Here is a 20,928-nt window from a genome sequence, read left to right on the forward strand (position 1 = left end):
TTATACAAAAATTAAGATCTATGCCTATGCAGTTTGCAAGTATATACACCTCTCCCTTGATAACTCACACACAACGGGATCCAAAAACATAGACTGCACTATAAGTGAGGGCACAAGTTATCGAGGGACCTCCATTACAATATGAAATGATACCATCCCTCACTGGACACCAAGAAAACAGTGTGGGGAAGGGGAGGAGTGAACTGGTCTATTTAATGGCTGAATACTCGTTTTAAAATTGTGTGGGGAATAGCTGTAAATAAAGTGCTTTTTCTAACGAAGTTATTCATTTTTATGTAAAATTGACCTATATTTTCAAGATGTCCATGACTGATCCCGCATTATACGCAGGTTCACTAGTTATAGAGGGAGTGGTGTACTAAACTTAATGTCTTCACTGGGGTTGGGGGATGACTATGGTACATGTAAAGTTAACTAACTTGTCTCTCTTCCAAATGTTCAAGTGCTTCATTCATCATTTTTGGAACTGAAATGGAAAGAATGACAACATATAATCATAATCCATAAAATATGAATGCAATACAATGAAAACATTAACATATTTCACAAACATATATAATTTTCTCAATACTGTGAATAGAGTATGCCTCTCCTTAAAATCTGCCTCAAGGCCTGGCTCTCTAATCACACAAAATCCCACAATTACAATTCTGACATCTGACTGGTCTGAGATTTTGTTATCTAATCAGATATCAACATCAAAATTACAACAGAAGAGATATATGAACATTAAATATATTTACCAGGTACTTAGAAATGAGTCGTTTTCCAATTCTACAATCAACTTCCATTCATTACTTCAGCAATAGTGCAGTGTGTGTGCATGTGGTCTCCCACTATAATCTTGCTCAGTGGCACATTAAAAGTGTATCAGCGTGAATGCAAAACCACTTTATACTGGGGTATATTATGTATATAAAAAATAATTCAACATGTCCAATTTATATTTGGGACAGTGTTGTAATTGTGTCCTGAACATGACTGTGTTATATAAATGAATGTTATAATGGGATCTTAATCACGCCTGTGTTATATCAGTGACAGTTATAGTAAGGTACTTTACAGTGAGGTAATGTTATCATATGTTTTGTATTTTTTTAATTGTTTTCTTATATTTCACTGAGTGTACTTTTATTTAGTAAAATCTAAGATGACAGTATTCATGTGTGCTCCATACCATAATATATCTCTGCAGCATCTGATTTCATAATCTTTTAAAACATTTTAATGCAGTGTTCTAACAATGACAAAAGACACAAAAGAGGCCCAAGTGGACCCAATACTGCTCACCTAGTTAATATGTCAGCTTGTGAAAGCAAATAAACACATACTGAAACCTCAGATGGGAAAGAAAAGCTTGAATCATACAGTTGCTACTTTTTGTTTTAATGGTTGTGTTGCTCATCTTCTTATGAATGGTTTTGTCATTTATCTTGAAAATAACTTTTTTAAAACAAGTTCAAGGTTTAATCAAGCAATTCACTACTTTCTCCAACAGTCAGAAAGACCCATTCAACATAGTATGATCAATGAAGTACAATGGTTTCTCTGTATGTTTAACCTACGTCTCTCCTCTTCATTATAAGCCGGTACAATGATGGACAAATCCATGCTCTGAGGGTCATGGATGCTAGGAAATTTAATTTTTTCCTTCTTGGAAGGGTTGAAGTAGTATTTCTCACTCTCGTATCTCCCAAGATTTGGATATGGTTCTGTCACTAAGTACATGAGAGCTATTGCCTGCAAAAAAAGAAAAAAAATACTTACAGCAATTGGAAATTTTCTAAAATATAATATAAATACAAAAATGAGGTAAGATTAGTCGTAATTAGTAAGAACTATTTTATATTCCTGTTATGTAAGTTTGTATATTTTTTATTTTTTATTTTGTGGATAACCCACTAAAAATATGAAAAATAAAAATAAAAAGCAACACAAATATACAGACAACAATTGATGATGGCTTCAGCATGTGTGAAAATCAAATACATCTCTAGACTTAATCACCAGTGTTTTCATCCAAGTGCTTTACATAAAATAAAATGGACACAAATGGACAACACCAATCTAAATGGTAATTTAAATGTATCCATGTGATCTTTTACATAAACCATTATCTATAAAATTGCACGATCAGTATTTTTCAATGATTGTGTTATCTGGATAATTCCATCAATCAATATGTGAACCAAACATGACTAACTACCCCTTGCACAATGCAATCAATAGCTTTGACAACATTTGATGTGCAGTGGTGGAGAGTTGCTCAAGATAAAATGTTTGAGATTGGTCCTAATGTCTATGATTTGAGAAAACCTTACTTTTAGACTAATTTTTCAATTTCAGAATTATTATGTAACAAATGTGTCACAGCACCAGAGGATTTGAGTTTGCCCAAAAATGAATGAAGCATGAGCTCTAGTACTGTTCTATACTGTCTACAGAGTGTTTAATTGGACATTGGCCAGGTACAATCCTAGCTCACCTGGATCTGTGGGCAAGTAAAAATAACTGAAGAGAGAGAGAGAGAGAGAGAGGTCAAGGTCATGAGGTCATGCTCAGTTCATAATTCTAAAAGTTCTGCAAGTTATGTACTCTCTGACTTTGTCACAGTACATATATACTTAGCATTTGTATATTTTTAAGTCCTTACCTAGTCATATAAAGTTTGTGAGTAAGCCTAGCCAAATTTGGCTTACTAAAGTTTGTTTTCATGTATGTCATCAATTTCAAGGTGAAAAATTATAATATTATAACTCAAGATTTAACTGACAGAAGTGTAAAATGAACCTGTCTCAAATCATTAGCCAATGGGATTTTCTTTAATCAATGTAGCAAGTCTCAAGTACCTACAAGTGGCATTTACTGTCTGTTGTTTATAGAGTAATTTCAAAAACTGATTAATAATTACTGTCAGTCAGATAATTAAATGGATAAAATAAAGTGTCATCAAATCATTCTGAAAATCTGCTTATCAAGGCGTGTTGTGAAGAATATCACCAATTTCAAGGTGACTGATAATTTTAAAGAATATAGATAAAATAAACATTCTTACATCATTCTGTTGTAGATTTAAATAAATCATACAAAAGTCTAGCTTTCATTGTTGTTGATGTAGTTGAAGAGATGAGTACGCTAGCGTAACTAGGCAATAAGAAAACATAATGAAGTCTCAAAACATTATAAAAAAACTGCTTTCAAAGAAAAATAGTTATTTTTCAGTTCAAGGTTTGTTTACCTTAGCATTTCTCTCTTATTCTCTATGTACCCACACAACTCCCCCATTTAAGCATGATGGAATAACTCACGATCCTGCTTATAATGTGCAGGAAAGTGTAGATATCAGTTTTTCTTCTCGAAAATACCCCTAACATAGTCCCCTATTTACTCTCTACCAGGTGTGTTTAGTCCCCACCCATGCTTTTATTGTTTTCCGCCTTGTTATAATAACTGATTGATGTCTCCAGGATGCACTAGCATGCTCTTCATTAACTGTCTTAAAGAATACTCTTGTAACCCATGCTAGGAAAATTATTGTCATTTGCACTCACAGTGAATGTTTTCCATAGTTATTTTTTGCGAAATATTGTTATCCTATCGGTTTTAGTATATATAATATACTCTTGCTTATTTTGCATCAGACACTGTCATGCATGAATTGCTGATGTCTTGAAGCATTCAGTTCTTCCCTCTCTCTCTCTCTCTTGTTTGTGATTTTGTTGGATCCAATTTCCATTTTTATAACAAGTTGAAACCCTTGAGGACAATCAAACAATTCATGTATACATTTTCACATTTATGAAAAATATTGTCAGTGTTTTTACTCAACATAAAAAAAATGATACACGGTATGGATGTGTTTGCTACATCACAGGATCATGTGGATTTCAGGTAGTACAAGGTTAGTTTCTTTCAGTGTATTATCAAACAAGCGCTCTATTTACATACTTTTTTGTAACATGCCGGGGTGGGGGCAGCAAATTCAACATAATTTGATGTGTCCATACATTTTGGGACATATGATCCAGGCAACAAAAACTCTGACCATAAGTTATGTGACAGAAAAAAAGTAATTTAGTTTATCTTGTCCCAAAATGTATGGTAAATATGGTAGCATCAACTTCATGGCAAGTCCTTTTAACAAAAAATGAAAACATAATTTTCTGATTCATGTTTTACATGTCAAAGTACTTTTTTTTCCTGCACCCGTTTAAATATATGGACTGATCTGCAGTGCCCTTGTCTAAATCAAATCTACTTATGTACCGGGTAGCAGTTATCTATTATTATTATTATTAGTAGTAGTATTATAACATATCAATGATTTGACGGTGTTGACCAACTCAAACTCTGCGAAAGATTTGCTTGCTTTCATGATTTCTGTGTGCATCATCACGAATTTATACACTACTGAAACAACAAACTTAATGGGCATCATTTATCTGATGAACAATTGCATGTTTTTAAATACATATTCAATAGAACGTCAATTTCTTTGAAGTCATCACATCAGAGAAAGGTTAACTGTTAATTAGTCACACTGTCTTCATGCCTGTTTACCCAAGTCATATCTGTTCAGCAGATCAGTCATGCCTGACCGAAAATATAAAAATGGGAGTATCACAAGGAAAACTCAGGCATGAGGTGTCAATGCGTATTTGATACAGAAGTTTGAGTTTGACAGCTCTGTATCTATATACATATACACCTCTCCCTCGATAACTCGCACACAATGGGGTCCACAAACATAGACCGCACTATAAGCCAGGCGCGAGTTACTGAGGGACCTCCAAAAATTGAAAAAAAAAATAGCTTTGACATCGAGAAAAACCGGGGGGGGGGGGGGGGCGGCGTTGGGGAACTGGGCTGTTTAATGACTGAATCCTCATTTTACAATCACGTTGATAATAATTTGTAATAATGCACTTTTTTCTAATGAAGTTGTTCATTATTCTGTTTAAATAACATTTTTTTTCTCAAAATATCCAACATATGAAAGATCATTCCAACTGGTTTGAACAACCATCATGTGTATGTGAAAAATCTGTGTATTACGTCACTGCTTTTTGTTTTCTTGATGAGTCTGGTTCCCTTAGTGGTATTTAATAGTATCTTGCCAAATCGGTAGTCCACAATTTGGGAACTAGACTAACTGTTGATACACCACCAAACAAGATTCCTTTTTTTTCAAAAACACGCGACATTTATTTTGTGACACGTCTACTCAATTTTTATTGTTCAGTTAGTACAATGTTAATGTCATGATTTCATTGGAAGTAATAATGAAATTTCTTGTCATCCCTGAGGATATCTCTAAATGCCAGTTCAAGAATTCTCTGAAACTTGCTTGCCCACAATAGTCCGTATCTGAAATCAAGCTCTTTATTTTACGAAGTATTTTTTTCACTTTGCTGCCTTGTTATCTTTGATCAGTTGTGAAAGAGTCAGTTAATTTAAGGTAGTTTCTGTTACATACACAATAACGTTTATTACAGTGTTCAACTGATCAAATGAAGTAAGTTCACCCAACATACGACCAAGGACACTAGATTTTAAGTTAGTCCGATTTTTGTGCCTTTTAACTTTTCTTTTATTCCACCTCCTTTTTTTTTAATTCAATAGACATAATTAACATGATAATATAAAGGAGGCCAGCTTTTAATTCAGTGCAACAATACAACAAATACTTCGCAAGTCAGTTATCAAAAAAAAATCGGCACTTAATTAGGTTCTCAGAGAAACACTCACGGACATAGCTGTTACAGTAGATTGACACATTTTACGTTTAATTACAAGAGGACACATTGTACTTATGATGATTACACTTAAAAAGAACAAAAAGATGGAACTATTTCCTTAGAACACAAATTTCAATTGATAAAAAAAATTATTTAATTTGTATTTATTTATTAAAGTACTGCCTCCACTCGGCGTAAGTGACATTTTCATTGATCGAAATTTCCTTACATATCGTTAATTGCGGTGTACTAGGAATGTCGTTTGGAAAGAAAATGTAAAAAATTGTATGAGTTATTTTTAATTTTGATATTTCATAGTGTTGATTAAAATTTCCAGGTCATATCTACTGTTTTTGATGATAAAACGAGTGATACATCAAAGTTTCCGTTACCAATTTTGATCGCGATTTTCTTCAAGTTCAACAAATAGGAATAATTTTTTGGGGTATTTTTGGGTTTAAAAATTGGGATCCACGCCTGACACCGCGTTATAAGAGGTTTGCGAGTTATCAGGGCGTGAGTTATCGAGGGAGTGGTGTATATGCTTATCTTTGCTTTTCAACCCATATGTGCATTATAATCTTTCCTTTTCCTCTTATATATTTGTATATCTACATTTACTATTGACATATATCTTTGATAACTTTAATTAGCAGCAAACAAATATAACATTTCTTTATTTGTAAAACAAATATATTGCAAGCTTCTTAGATCATCAAATATTTTATTTTCCCAATGCTTTGACTTTATTTGTGATGCTATTTTCTCATATTTTTGGACAAATTCAAATCTTCTTTGGGTAGCAGCCAAGGACAACACTAGAGGATACTTGTGATCAATATTTAGATTTTCTCAAAATGTCAACCTCATTACCCCTGGTGCTTACTCTGCTTTCCTATGTAAAAAGATGAAACTATTACATCTGAATATATGCATGGTTTAAAGGTGAAATGTTTATATTTAGCAAATATGACACTGGGTCTTTTGTACAACATATTCAGTGGAAATAACCGAAAACATCATTTTCAAAATGCAATAAAACTAAAACAAATATATACACTGACCTACAACTACTTTTTAAATACTTTGGAGATCATTTTACAAAAATAATGCATCAATGTGCGAGAATATTTGCTCTGACCCCCAAATTATGTCTTTTAAAGGTCAACCATGATAGCAAGAACAGCATCTTTTCCTGGCACATGGGTCGGTACTGATTAAATAATGGCAACAATGTGGTATAAATTGGGTTAAAAAACAAACAAAACTAATTTTATGGCAAAGCAGACATTAATACCAAAAAATCAGATCATAAACATATGTTTTTATTTATTATACTAAATGTATTAAAACATCGGGTACAATTTTTGGTGTATAATGTATTTTTGAGGCTAGTCTCAGACTTGCATTTACAAATGACGGGTGATATCTAGAGGCATTGGTAGGTCTATTTAATTTAAAAAATTTGTGTTTAGTATTGGCAGAGAGAGGTAAAATCTATATTATTTTGAAGAAAAGAAAACCAATTCATGACATTTATTGTGAATATCAATCTATTCTGAATACTGAAAGAAAGAACAAATAATTGATCTGTACCATATCACTTTATTTAAAAAAATAAAATAATCATAAACATTTTGTGAAAACTCAGTGCCATTTCCTACTCTCGCACTCTCAGATTTCACAATTTAATAATACTTCGTGAAATGTATAATACTGAACAAAATTGATCACAATTATTAAGAAAGTATATTTAAAAAAATGACATCCAAAACTTCAGTGTTGCATTATACACAATTTACACCATAGAAATACAGATTTAATGTTATAATAAATTAGTGGAAAACCTGTACAGTATGAAAAAGTGAGCGAGGAATTTTTCAAGAATTTTGTCCATGTGACTGACATTCTTTGTAGAATTGTGAAAGTATTCAAAGAAAGTTATTTTTTTTGTTTATTTTTTTCATTACTTTTAAAGATAAAATTGACCAAAACTATCTTATCATAATTTAATTCTAAAGTGGCAATTGTTGTTTACTAAATTGTGATTTCAGATCAACATATATATGTACAGGGGGGCCCCGAGTGGCAGAGTGGTCTAAAGTGCTCTCCGTTACAGATCACTGCCATCTCACCTCTGTCTGCGTGGGTTCAAGTCTCGGATTCGGCTAATGTGGGTATGTGAGAAAGCTTGCCAGTTGCTTCTCGTGGGTCGGTGGTTCTTTCCGGGTTCACCTCCACCATTAATACTGGCTGCCATGTATAGCCTGTCGTGTGCTGAAAAATGGCATTAAACCCTACAACAACAATAATATAAGTACATGCCATTTTCAGCACAAGATAGGCTATACATGGTGGTCTGTATAAATGGTGGAGGAAGAACCGGGGAAAACCCCAGAAAGAACTATGAGAAGCTACTGCCAAGCTTTCTCACATACCCACATTAGCCGAGCCTAAGATTTAAAACCAGAGTTGAGATGGCAGTGATCCGTAACAGTAAGCGCTTTAGACTACTCTGCCACTCAGGGCCCCCAATGAAAAAGCAAATTTATTATTAAAGCTGAATGTTCACAAAACATTTCTATATTACCATATGTAAGAAATATGCAAATTTCAACTTGAAAAAACCATGATGTCAAAATTTTGCAAAAAATTACCAAAGACCAATTTTAAAATTGTGGATGGTGCATGTGTTTGAATGCATGCTGTAAATTTATTTGAATGATATGATAAAGACAAGTTCAATTTTGAATTTTTCACACATAAATTATGCGTAAAACATTACATTTTAAAATCAATATATAATTGCAATATGTGTATGACTCAAGAATATAGTATTTCATACAAACAAGTGGGGAGGGCACTTGATAAAAAGGCACAGAAAGGCTTCTGAAGTATCTGGAACATACAAAAAGTCTTTTTATTTTTATAGCTGACTATTCACCCAATATTTCTATATAACCATATGGAAAGAATATGAAACTGTCAGCTTGAAATAACATGAGGTCAAGATTTTGCAAAAAGTGACCAAGACCAGTATTAAAAATGATGGATGGTACATGTGTTTGAATACTTCCTGTGAATTCATCTGAAAAGATATCATGAAGATGAGCTAATTTTGTTGATTTAGCACACTCGAATTATGCAGAAAAATTCCATTTTTATTTATTCTACAATTCTGAAAAATTCATCCCCTGTTAATAAAAGAAATTTCAACCCCTAATACAGTACTTGGTAAATGCATTTTTATGCTCATCTATGCCTACGTGGTTCATCATAAAACTGTTTTACTGTGATCATGACCAAGTCTGACGGTCTTTTCAGCTGGAATAACAGCTGGGTAGTTGGGTACTGTTTTGATTGGGAATTTTTAGCCACCGAGACCCAGAATTCAAGTCACAATTTTACAGATGTTAATATTGTTTCATTCAAACTGACGACATATGCCATACAAAGCTGAAAGTGATCGACTCTGATTCTTACTTCCACGAAACCCCAAGCACCCCCACCCCTTTTTGGGTTGCATCACTGTCCGTCACGCGTACGTGGCATATCATATCGTAACAATGGAATCGTAACACGTTCTTTTGATTGTTATATTTTGCAAAGTGTAACTAATTTATTACTGGAGTGAACTAACCACAATTAAAATAAGTAACAGTAAACAGATAAGCGTTGTTAACAGAAGGGAGAGAGAAAGCTCCATCGTTGCTGATTATCCCGGAAGTTGTATCAAGCATTCATCTTAGTCAGTAAGATGCACTTTAGATGGTATTAAGGGGCGCTCACCAGTTATAATATACTTTTGAGAGAATGGCGTATGTAAGGTGAAAGTTGTTTGTATTTAAAACATGCACAGTGGAGAGAATGTTGGCATACCTATATGCTACATTAATGTAATGTGGATGGTATTTCTTTGGATATTGTGCTTTTGGAAATTGTGCATGATCTAAGTACACAGCTAACTAAAATGACTGCTCCCTTGTGCTATAAAATCAGCCTGAATTAGTCTAAAGTACACTATGGAAAATGAATTTTGCCAGACTAGAAAATACCAGCTTCTGAAAGTGCAATGAATGAATTACCAAATATGTAAAATGTAAAAAAAAAAGTTATCGGTTCTTTCTTATACAATTTACCTCTGAATTTCAGGAAGTGAAAATGACCAAGTGAAGCTAGCACTCTTTTGAAAGATGCACATCTGGAGTAAGGCCAAGCTGTATACTCTATAAACCATATTGCACCCATCAATCATACACCAAAATAAAGGGAATTAAAGGTTCTTTGAATTATACCTAAGATATACAAGGTCTTTTTTAAATAGCCAGTATAACCAGCCGGGGAAATTCTTTATTTGTTTTTTAAATTCTACGAAACTGTAGAGCACCACCTAAAGCTAACCACCAATTCCTCCCGTAGACATGATTTTCTTGTGGTGGTTAACAGACAGTTCGGCCCGAATTGGACCGAAAAAAAACCCATTAGGCACCACTTGAAAGACAGCTCTGCCCAAGGAAGTTAACTAGGACAAAATATTTTTGACAACTTTTAACGGTTGTAAACTAGAAGAAGTTTTAGAAAAAGTGGAACAAATAATAAATAAAAAACTAGCTTGATATTCTTTTTAACAATTATTAATACTTCGTAATGTACATATTTATGAGAGAAAAATAAAAATTACATATCTTGCGCATTCTAAATAAGATATATTTATACATTTTTTTAATGTTAAAAACGATTTGCACGGGCACAACGACATTCTTAGTTTAAATCTTTCTGTCAAATTATCAACATTGATTTATGAAACATTAGTACGTAATATTTATACATATATACATATCCAAATAGACTTGTACAATATTTTACAGAATACGTCTAAATTATTCTAAGATTGGTAACACCGTCCATGAGATATTAGAGCAAATATCTTTCATTGTAAGCTTAACGTTAAAGCACTGCTACATATTAAACACAAATGGCTGTATACAATATAAACCATGTATTTGTTACAAATTAGTACAAGTGTAGGGATGGGGCATAGACCTTAGTCCACTAATCCGACTTTGATGGGGATACTTGAAAAGACTTTCTTGTAATTACCTTTTAATTGATACTTGCTTGTTTTGTTTTCTTTTTTGAATAAATTAGATGATATGTAATTTTATTAATCGGCGACAAGGGTAGAAAATCAAAGACCCTTAATAACCATCATATGTGTTTCATTAAGACTTTCATGAAAATGCTTCAAAGGGGCTAAACTAATGTTTACATCTTCAGATTGATATTTCCTTCAAGTTTGTTTTTTTATTAATGTATGTCAAGCATAGACCTATATGACCACAGAAAAAATAATTATTTCAGATTTTTCTTTTACGCAAGTCCTTCTTTTATACATACTTACTGGTTGCTCTTCTTGTCAATTCTTATTTCCTTTAATAATTTTGTGTCTTAATTGTTATAGTATTATTGTGTGTGTCTCTTTCTTTTAAGTTCAGTCTACGTGTACCCATCGGTTGAAGATGGTATCTGAAGGCAAATTTAGAAGACACCAAAGTCAGTTGATCCGTGCCATGTAGGGAAAACGTTTTAGGATTTCGAGGCAGTATACAGATAATGCCATCAGTGTAAGCAGTCTTCTAAAAATGAAAAACATAAAGAAAATATGGAACAAGAAGCTAAGACAACAATCAGCCTGTCACGTTGTGTGAGAAAATTTGCTAACAGTTCCAGCTTCATGTTATACATGTCTTCTCTTTGTAATTCAAAGTACTTTGGGTAATGCCAATACATGTTATATATTATTACGGCTTTAGACCGATTCTGAAACAAAGAAATTACCTGTCTGTAACTTAGCCATCGCGTTACGGTCAAATTCGCGATTAATTCAAAGAGAACCTTTCCGCGTGGTGAGAAACTGTTTTGCAATCAGCAGTGATGTCACTGGTCGGCGTAGGCTTAGACGCCGGAAACCTGTCATTATAACATATCAGTGCTACTACCCCAGACAGTTTTCAAAGAGACCACCGTTAAGTGATATCAGTTGTATGTAGGGCATGGCGTGTATGGAATGAGAGATGTTATTGTGTATGAGAAGGGGGTAAAGTGGTCGTCGTTTGTCTGATGAGAAGTCCGTGAAAGAGTGGTAGATTACAAGTTGAGTAAAGGGAGAACCGGGTGTATGTTACTTATATTTTCTACAGGAAGCTCCCAGGTTGCACGTAGAGACGGCACGAAACTCTCAAGGAGGGAAGTAGGAAGTACGAGAATAGTACAGGAGTAGCGAAGTACAAGGAGTTGAACAGGAAGGGTGCAGGAGAAGGAGAATAGTATAATGATCGGCACAGGAAGATTGCAGGAGGGAAGGATAAGGAAGATAATAGAACTGATACAGATGAGTACAAATGGCTACTCACAGGAAGGAGACTCTCTCACATTATGACAATAATTCTCGTATGATGGAATAAAGAAGTCATTTGTAACAGGCCAAATTAATGTGTTAACTAATGAGTGTAAATCTAAGATATATATCCAGAAATTCCTTGAATAGTTTATCTATTATTAATATTGATTAAATTGTTATGTATTTTACTTTGAGTTTTTTATGTGTTTATGTTGTCGTAATTGCTCACTGGGGGCTTGTGAGTTATTCAAAATTTAAATGTCCGCCTTTCTACTGTATTAGTCCTAATACTGGAGAGGGGTTGTGACATTCATATTAGTGAAATTGCTGAAATACCAGACATAGAGATATAAGTATAAGTTTGACATGACGAAAGAATGGTGCACAGCCAGTCTTCGTTTAGTTGTGAGACAATTCCCAATTCGATTAAGCACTTTTAATTGTTTATATGCTTTTAGACAAATTTCAGTGATTGCTGAATAAAGTTTAGCACAAAGTCCAAAGTGGCTCCAGTAGCTTTGCCGTGTTGTCACAAGATACATTGGTCTCGCTGGAGGAGAAAGTCTCAACAGTTCCCAGAGTAGATTTCATATCATTAAACTCGTGGTACTCGCAGACAAGTGTGTTGTCATTGGCATTGTTGTGTAGATCAGAATCATTCATGAAAACGAAATTGTCATTGATACAATTTTTAAAAGGTATGGGCCCCAGAATTGATCCCTGGGGCGCCACTTTGTAGTTATTTGCGCATGGGCTTGATGAGTTAACTATTTTGACACAGGGTCTTCTGTTTAATAGGTAATCTGTCATAGTGTTAATTTGTTAAATTTCGAATCTGAAAGTTCATATAATGCCAGTTTCTGGAGGAGGGTTTGTGGTATGAACACGAAAATGCTTTTGATAAATCTACGCTAATCTGAGCTATAAAAATAAATATCCATAATGTTCACAAAACCATCTTTTTATTTTATCATTTTTTTCTAGTTTGCTCAAGATAAAAAATAGTCAAAAATGTTCTAAAGGAAATGAAAGACTGCATTTTAAAGAAATACACACAATATTTTTCACACACCGTTCATCTGATTGTTGATAGTGTCGTTTCCAGAGGAGGTAATCCGTAAGAATCAAACTATTCCACACTGTGGTCGATGGGAAAGAGGAGGAATTTCATTTTTAGCACACACCACATGAGTTCAAGAAGCTGTGCGCAAACTGTGGGTCAGAATGTCATGAAGTTCGCATATATCCATTATTTTCGCTGGTAATGATAAGTTACCAGTTCACATCTGATTTTTCCTTGAAAATATGTCCAGTAAGTCGATGAATAGGAGTCTCTACGCTGCTGCAAGAAAGTTTCGATACGTTTCGTCTCCACTCTCCAGAGAAGTAAATTTAAGTAAGGAAAACTTTAATACCACCTATAGACATCTTTTCTTATGAGATGATGACCCGTGCATCATCCAAATACTCTTCCAACTTGATATCTGAGCTCATATTCAAACATTTGTCGTGCTGTGTGACTAGGACGATAAATGCGACAACCATGACAATGTTCTATGGATAAGCCTGTCATTTGTTTCAATCAAGTCACGAGCAAAACAGGAAACAAAGTGTTCTTGTTCTGACAATCTTGACATCATGGATATATTTTTTGTCTTCTTCACTTGTGGTCTGTGACTGATGTCGTTGTTCTTAATAGAAAATCACCATCTTCGCATATCGTTATTCTTGATTACAAAAACACCATTTTTGCCTGTCTCATTTTGTTTATGTTCCATCTTTGTTTATAATAGTCTGTGATCACTTCTCTCAAACTGTTGATTTTCAGAGTACTATCAAATTCTGCATATAAGATGACGTTCACAGTATTCGTAAGAGCTACTGACAACTTGTGTTCCACGCGAAGTTAGCCCAGTTGTATAATGTGGAAAAGTCTCTCGTCGCTGTCTTGGTTTGGAGTAATATCAAATCCCACAAAGCATACAATTTCGTTTAATCTTAGTACAAAATACAATGATTGTTGTTGGTACATGAGTAGTGAATGGGGCCACCCTAGCCTCAATGGGAATTATCATTACAGAGACCCCTGGGCCACTCTAGCCTCAATGGAAAATTAACATGGAGAAAAATCGTGGGCCACTCTAGCCTCAAGGGGAATTTAACATGGGAAATAGTCTTGGGCTACTCTAGCCTCAAGGGAATTGAACATGGAGAAAAAACCCTGGGCCACTCTAGCCTCAAGGGGAATTGAACATGGGATTTTTTTTTTGTTATAATTTTTTTTAAATTTAAATTTAAATTTAAATTTAAAAAAGGGGTAGGCAATTGAATAAAGTCATTCTCTTTTCGAGAAATATGGCTGGCCCTGAAAAGGGCCTTTGGGTTTATGTTAATATATCCATTAACATAAAGGGCACCGCATTGGTCTTCTTCTTGTCCTTAGGCTGCGTTTCACTGTAGGACCGTAAATCAGGACTCTTTTGAGGCATCCTTGTCTTTCTACGTAGATCCTACGTATCCACAGACTGGTGTTTGTCCTGTGGACAACGGTCCACTTGGATCGGACATACATGGGTATGTCCGTCCGGAACATCATGGAAGACACAAGCGTAGAAGATTGCACATCGGTCCACATCTTGAAGCGACGAGAACAAGTGAATCAATGCACTGAACTGCGCTTATTTATAGGTAGAGGTAGGATTGAAACGGATTGAGTTCATTCACCAATCCAAACACGCGTTACAAAATTCAGTCAGCCCGCATCCAATCCGAAGAGATTAGTCTGTGACGTCAGTTGGTCTATATAGATTCGCTAGCGCTTGTGTGCAGTCAATCTATGCGACAGTGATTCAACATGACGGAAATTCAGAAAACGATCCATTGGGGTGCACCAGCAGGGGAGACCGCCCAAGGGAACCCGGACTTACTTTCAGAAGAGGTACATTGGGATTTTGTGGATTTTCTTACCTCGCAAGAATTTGTTCCGGAACCTTCGTCTCATTCTTCATTACCGCAAGTGGAGAATTTTAGACAGAGACAGAAAGAAGAATTGGAGAAATTTATGCAACGACAAAAGGAAGCGGAACAAGCTTTTCTCCTACAGCAACAGCAACAGCAACAAGAAGAGGTAAGAAAAAACAACAGCAACAACAGCAAGAAGAAGTAGCAGCAAAGAAACAAGAGGGTGAAAATCAAACGGCTACGGTACTGTTGGACATTTTAGCGGAGTTAAGAAGTCTGAAACAAATGTATCAGACTTCTTTATCACGACCGAAGAGAATACGCCCTTCCCGAGCTAAACACGCCAACCCTGTGACTAAGCCTATCGTACCACCCTTAGTGATTTCAACCCAATCATCAGAAGTAGGCCTTGGCCGTGGCAAAGGCTTAAGGCAGTTAAAGTTGATTGGTTAAACTCACTCCTACACCATAAAGAAAAAAGGCCCTTTTCAGGGCCACCCACATTTCTCGAAAAGAAATACAATTTCAATTTGCCAATAACTCAAAAATAAACCCCACCCATTTTACCCTTATAGTACGTGTCTGTGTATGAGTGCGTGAGTGTAGCTTCTTATTTTAAAATCAAAACTCAAAGACACTCACCTTATATCATTAATGTATTCTTTTCTCCATAGTTACAATCCAATTCACAATTCACAACAGAACACTTTAATTAAAAGTTCATTGACTTCTTCTTTCTCCTTGTTTAGTCTCTCTGTTTTTTGAATTTCTTCACCGTTTTTTCCTCATTTTCTTCCCTTCTTCTTTTCTTCTGTTTCTTTGCCTCTTTTAAATAGAATTGTCTTCTTTCTTCCTCTTCTTCCTCTGAAGAATCCCTCTCTTCTTTCGAAGAATCCCTCTCTTCTTCCGAAGAATCCCTCTCTTCTTCTGAAGAATCCTTCTTTTCTTCTGACTCCTCTTGTTTCTTTTTTGGGCAATCTGGAGACCAATGTCCTTTTTCTTTACAATAATAACAGGTATCTTGACTTTTGTCTTTTTTAGCCCCTGTTTTTTTCTTTTTTGACGGTCTGGACACTCTGAAGACCAATGCCCTTTCTTCTGACAGATATAGCAAGTATCCTGACTTTTATCTCGAAAGGAAGGAGAGTAGTCCGTAGGCTGGTCTGAAGAGAATTTTCTAATGACCCCTCGCAAAGCTCTGACGAAACGTTCCATCTGGGTAGTCTCTTCCATCGTTGTGCTCGGTTTGAGAGTGAAATGAATAGTGAAAGGACAAGACACACACCCTTTTATATACGCTGGTTTGTCATGACTATAAATTAGTCTATGGTGTTTAAACTTGAGTCATTTGACGTTTTTCACTCAAGATGAAACGATCCTATTCATTCGAGAAGAAAGAAGAAGAAGAAGAAAGTAAGAGGCAGAAACGTGATCTATCGCCTCGTACCAGAGCTGAAATCTTGGCACAAATTCATGCCAGTGATTTTGAAGAGGACATGAGTGAACCAGAATCAGAACTCTCTAAACCAAGTTCACCACCCTTAGTCAACCCTGAAAAGTACTATTCCATTCGAGAGACGGAAAAGCGCTCCTCTAGAAAATTTAGAACCACGGCCTACACAGTGAAGTTTAAAGATTTCAAGGTCGACGTACCCTTGGAGAAAGCAGAAGGGTTTATCACCGAGATGTGGGATTCTTTGCTCACCGCACTCAAGCGACAATGTCAACCCAAAGAAGACGATCGCTTGACACTATCCATAGATCACGAAGGTTTGAAATCCCCTGTTTGGATCGAGTTTAGCAGACCCGCAGAACTAACCCCTTCCAAAGTCATGGACAAGATTCAACACGTACAACAATCTAATGACCAGTTTGACATCACCGATGGTAAAGCCACACTGAAAATGGCCCACGTCTCTCCTCCTCAAGGGACTGGACGCAAAAAGATGTTATTGGTGGACGACCTTCGCAACATCAAAACAAGTCTCGTCCGAATTAACAACCCTCAAGACCAGATGTGTTTAGCTCGAGCCATCGTGGTGGGACGAACCTATGCCAACAAGAACGACACGATGGAATGGAAAAGAGCCTGGAAAACTATTCGACAATCGGACCGAGCCAAACAACGAAACGAAGCAGAACTCCTGTTGCAACAAGCTGGTCTGTCCAAAGACACACCCTGTGGCATTCCTGAGATGCAAAAATTGCAAGATGCCCTAGCTCCACGCTACACCTTGAAAGTGCACCCTCAAGAAATGCGCGGACCTCTGTTGTTTCGAGGCCAAGACTTTAAGGACGGAAAATACATTCATGTTTATTATCACGATGACCATTTCGATACCATTACCACTATCACCGGATTCCTGGGATACAGATATTACTGTGAGAAATGTGATTATGGTTATAACAATCGAGAGCAACACAAGCATTGTGGATGGAAATGCCCAGGATGTTTGGCCTCTCCACCCTGTCTGAGCGAAGAACCAGTGCCTTGTTCGACTTGTCTGCGCACGCTTGTCAGCCCTACCTGTTACCAACAACATTTGAAAACACAAGGTTCACAGAAGAAATGTGCTTGTCAACTCCTGAGATTGTGCCCTACGTGTAGACAAGGCATACGTACCAACAGTACCAAGGCACACGTATGTCGAGGAAAGAAAAAATGTCACATTTGTCACCACATCGTGGACTTGGAACACCAATGCTACGTGCAAAAATACCAACCCCCACCCGAGAAAGAGGACGGTCACAAGAAGAAAGGCAATTTCATCTTTTTCGATTTCGAATGCATGCAAGAGACCGGCATTCACATTCCTAATTTCTGCGTGGCTCATCGAGCGTGCGAGAAGTGCATTCAGGAACCTATCTTCAGTCATTGCCCTCACTGCAGTAAGATTCCCGGAGGGCTTGAAAAAATCTTTCGAGGACCGAACACGTTAGCCGATTTTGCCCAATGGGTCTTAGATCCCATCGACAAGACGTGGAGCCAAGAGGACATCGAGCGTTACGGAGATTGTCATCGTCATGCCACAGTGATGGCTCACAATTTCTCCGGATACGATGGACAGTTTCTTCTCAGATACTATACGGAACAAGGCACCGAGCGTCCTAAAGTGACTTTGAACGGAGCCAAAATCATTTTCATGCAAGTGGGACAAGTACAGTTTAAAGATTCGATGAGTTACTTGGCCATGCCTTTGAGTCGAATGCCTAAAACGTTTGGAATGACAGAAATGGCTAAAGGGTACTTTCCTCACTTTTTCAATACGGAAGCCAATCAACATGCCGTTCTACCCCATTTACCTGAGGCTCACTATTACGACCCCGACAACATGCGTACCGAACAACGAGAAGCTTCCTACGCTTGGTACCAAGCTCACGCCTCGGACCCTTTCGACTTTCAGGAAGAAATGCTAAAGTATTGTCGTTCCGACGTGGACATTTTACGGCATTGCTGTGGAAAATTTCGAGAACTGTTCATGGAACACGGAGGGGTGGATCCTTTGAAAGAAGCTTGCACCATTGCCAAAGCGTGTTCCTTAGTGTATCGACAACGATTCATGCCTGAAAACACCGTGGCTGTCATCAGTCCTCAAACGACCCACTTTGTCAAACGTCAATACTCGGTCAAAGCCCTACGTTGGTTACATTACTTGTGCGACAAGGAAGACAAGTGGATTCAGCATGCCCGCAACGGAGGGGGCGAAAAGACCATCGGAACGTATTCGGTCGATGGCTGGGACTTAGAAAACCCCAAGATCGTGTACGAGTTTAACGGTTGCTTTTTTCACGGATGTCCCGTCTGTTACCCTGACCGTAAAACTAAAAATCAGTTTCTACAACGAACCATGGAAGACTTGTACCAGGCCACTTGTCAGCGGCGCCTAAAGTTAGAACAGGAAGGATACCAAGTGATGGAAATGTGGGAACACGAGTACGATCACCGTATGAAAACCGATCCCGAGTTTAAACGCCTCGTGGAAGGTTACCAGTTCATGGACCCGCTGAACCCGAGGGATAGTTTGTACGGAGGAAGGACCAATGCCACCTGTTTGCTGTACCAAGCCGACGAAGAGAAAGGAGAAGAAATCAAATACTTGGACGTGTGTTCGCTGTATCCCTACGTGTGCAAATATTGTCGCTTTCCTGTAGGGCACCCGCAATTGTTAACGGAACACATCGACCTGAAAAACATTCGACAATACGAAGGCTTGATCAAGTGTAAAGTTTTGCCTCCCACGAACGTATACCATCCCGTCTTACCTCACCATTGTCAAGGCAAACTGATGTTTCCATTGTGCCGTACTTGTGCCGAAACGTCCAACCAAGATCAGCCTTGTCAGCACACCCAGGAAGAACTGACCTTGACGGGAACCTGGGTCAGCATAGAATTGTTCAAAGCTCTGGACATGGGATACCAACTGTTAGAAGTGTACGAAATTTGCCACTTTCCCAAGACACAACAGTACCACAAGGGTGACCCTAGTCAGAAAAGCATTTTCGCCGACTACGTGGATGCCTTTTTGAAACTGAAACAAGAAGCCAGCGGCTATCCTTCCTGGTGTCACACTCCCGAAGACCAAATAAAATTCAAAGAGAAATACTACGAACAAGAAGGCATCTCTTTAGACCACATAGAAAAAAACGAAGGCAGGCGATCGTTTGCCAAAGTGATGTTAAATTGCTTGTGGGGTAAAATGGCACAACGACCGTGTTTACCCAAGACGGAATATTTGACAGAACCTTCCCGCTACTTCCAGATGATTCACGACAAAACCAAATACATGAAACACGTGGACGTCGTTCGAGAGGATTTGATCTTGGTCAATTACGAAGAAGATCTGGACTTTGTACAAGACGACCCTTTTGGAAATGTCATCATTGCGGCTTACGTGACAGTTCATGCTCGCTTAAAATTGTACGAAGCTTTAGAACTGTTAGAAGAACGCGTCCTGTACTTTGACACGGACAGTTGCATTTACATCCATCACCCGAGTCAACAGCACCCTGACATCGAAGGAGACCGTTAAGGAGCCTGGACAGACGAGCATCCCGACGACAAGATTCTAAGTTTCGTCAGTGGCGGCCCCAAAAATTACGGCTACGAATACCGGGACAAACAAGGAGAAGTGCACACGACGTGCAAAGTGAAAGGATTGACTCTGAATTATCGTACCAGTCGAGTGGTCAACTTTGGGGTATTGAAAGAAGCCTTGCAATCGGGAGAGGATGGAAACTTTAAAGTGACCACCTATCAACCGAACAAGATTGTACGTTTACCCACTCACCACATCGTCAGTCGACCCTTGGAAAAAGTCTATCAAATTGTATACCAGAAGCGAGTGCGACTTCCCAATCACTTTACGTTGCCGTACGGTCACGTCGGTATTGGTCTGTATATACAAAGGAACCCTAGGCAAGATCGATAGTTCATTGTTCATTGAAGTAACTTACCATGTCATTGACGAAGAAGAAACCAGATTGGTTAGGAGTCAAATGTTGGACATCACCGAGACCAGGGTTTTGAGGCTTGGACACAAGAGAGTTATTCAAGGAAAAAAGTTACCTTTCAACCTGTGTTAGTGACGGTGCCAGAAGAACCCGTCACCCAGGACAGGACTGTCGTGGACAGGCCTGAAAGACCCTTTCGGGAGGACACTTGTGTGACCTTATCCCCTACTATAGAACTGGTTAGAACTTTACCCAAAACATGTGGTTGTTGTACAGACACTTGTTTTTATTCCACGTTCATGGTTATCATGTGCCTTTTATTCTTGTACTTAAGCCTTTGGCTTTTATGTATTTTTG

At 37.3% G+C, this 20,928-nt stretch overlaps 1 protein-coding gene across 2 annotated transcripts in view; it reads right to left on the reverse strand.

The window, feature by feature from the left end:
* Positions 1 to 9,513, reverse strand: part of LOC149798284 (dolichyl-phosphate beta-glucosyltransferase-like) — a 37,460-nt gene extending 27,947 nt beyond the window's left edge. Inside the window, exons 1-3 of one of the 2 annotated variants that reach the window (XM_089963429.1) lie at positions 9,400 to 9,513; positions 1,587 to 1,761; positions 441 to 487 (exon numbers count right to left, since the gene is read on the reverse strand). In XM_089963429.1, coding sequence (XP_089819555.1) covers positions 441 to 487; positions 1,587 to 1,761; positions 9,400 to 9,465 — 288 coding nt within the window. In that variant the 5' untranslated portion in view covers positions 9,466 to 9,513. Of the gene's footprint in view, positions 1 to 440; positions 488 to 1,582; positions 1,762 to 9,399 lie in introns of those variants that run through there. The other variant, XM_089963430.1, reaches the window with a different exon arrangement.
* Positions 9,514 to 20,928: the final 11,415 nt, after the last annotated feature.

This window comes from Sinohyriopsis cumingii, chromosome 6 (assembly GCF_028554795.1).
Source record: "Sinohyriopsis cumingii isolate HCF-2022 chromosome 6, ASM2855479v2, whole genome shotgun sequence".
Classification (NCBI taxonomy): Eukaryota; Metazoa; Mollusca; class Bivalvia; order Unionida; family Unionidae; genus Sinohyriopsis; species Sinohyriopsis cumingii.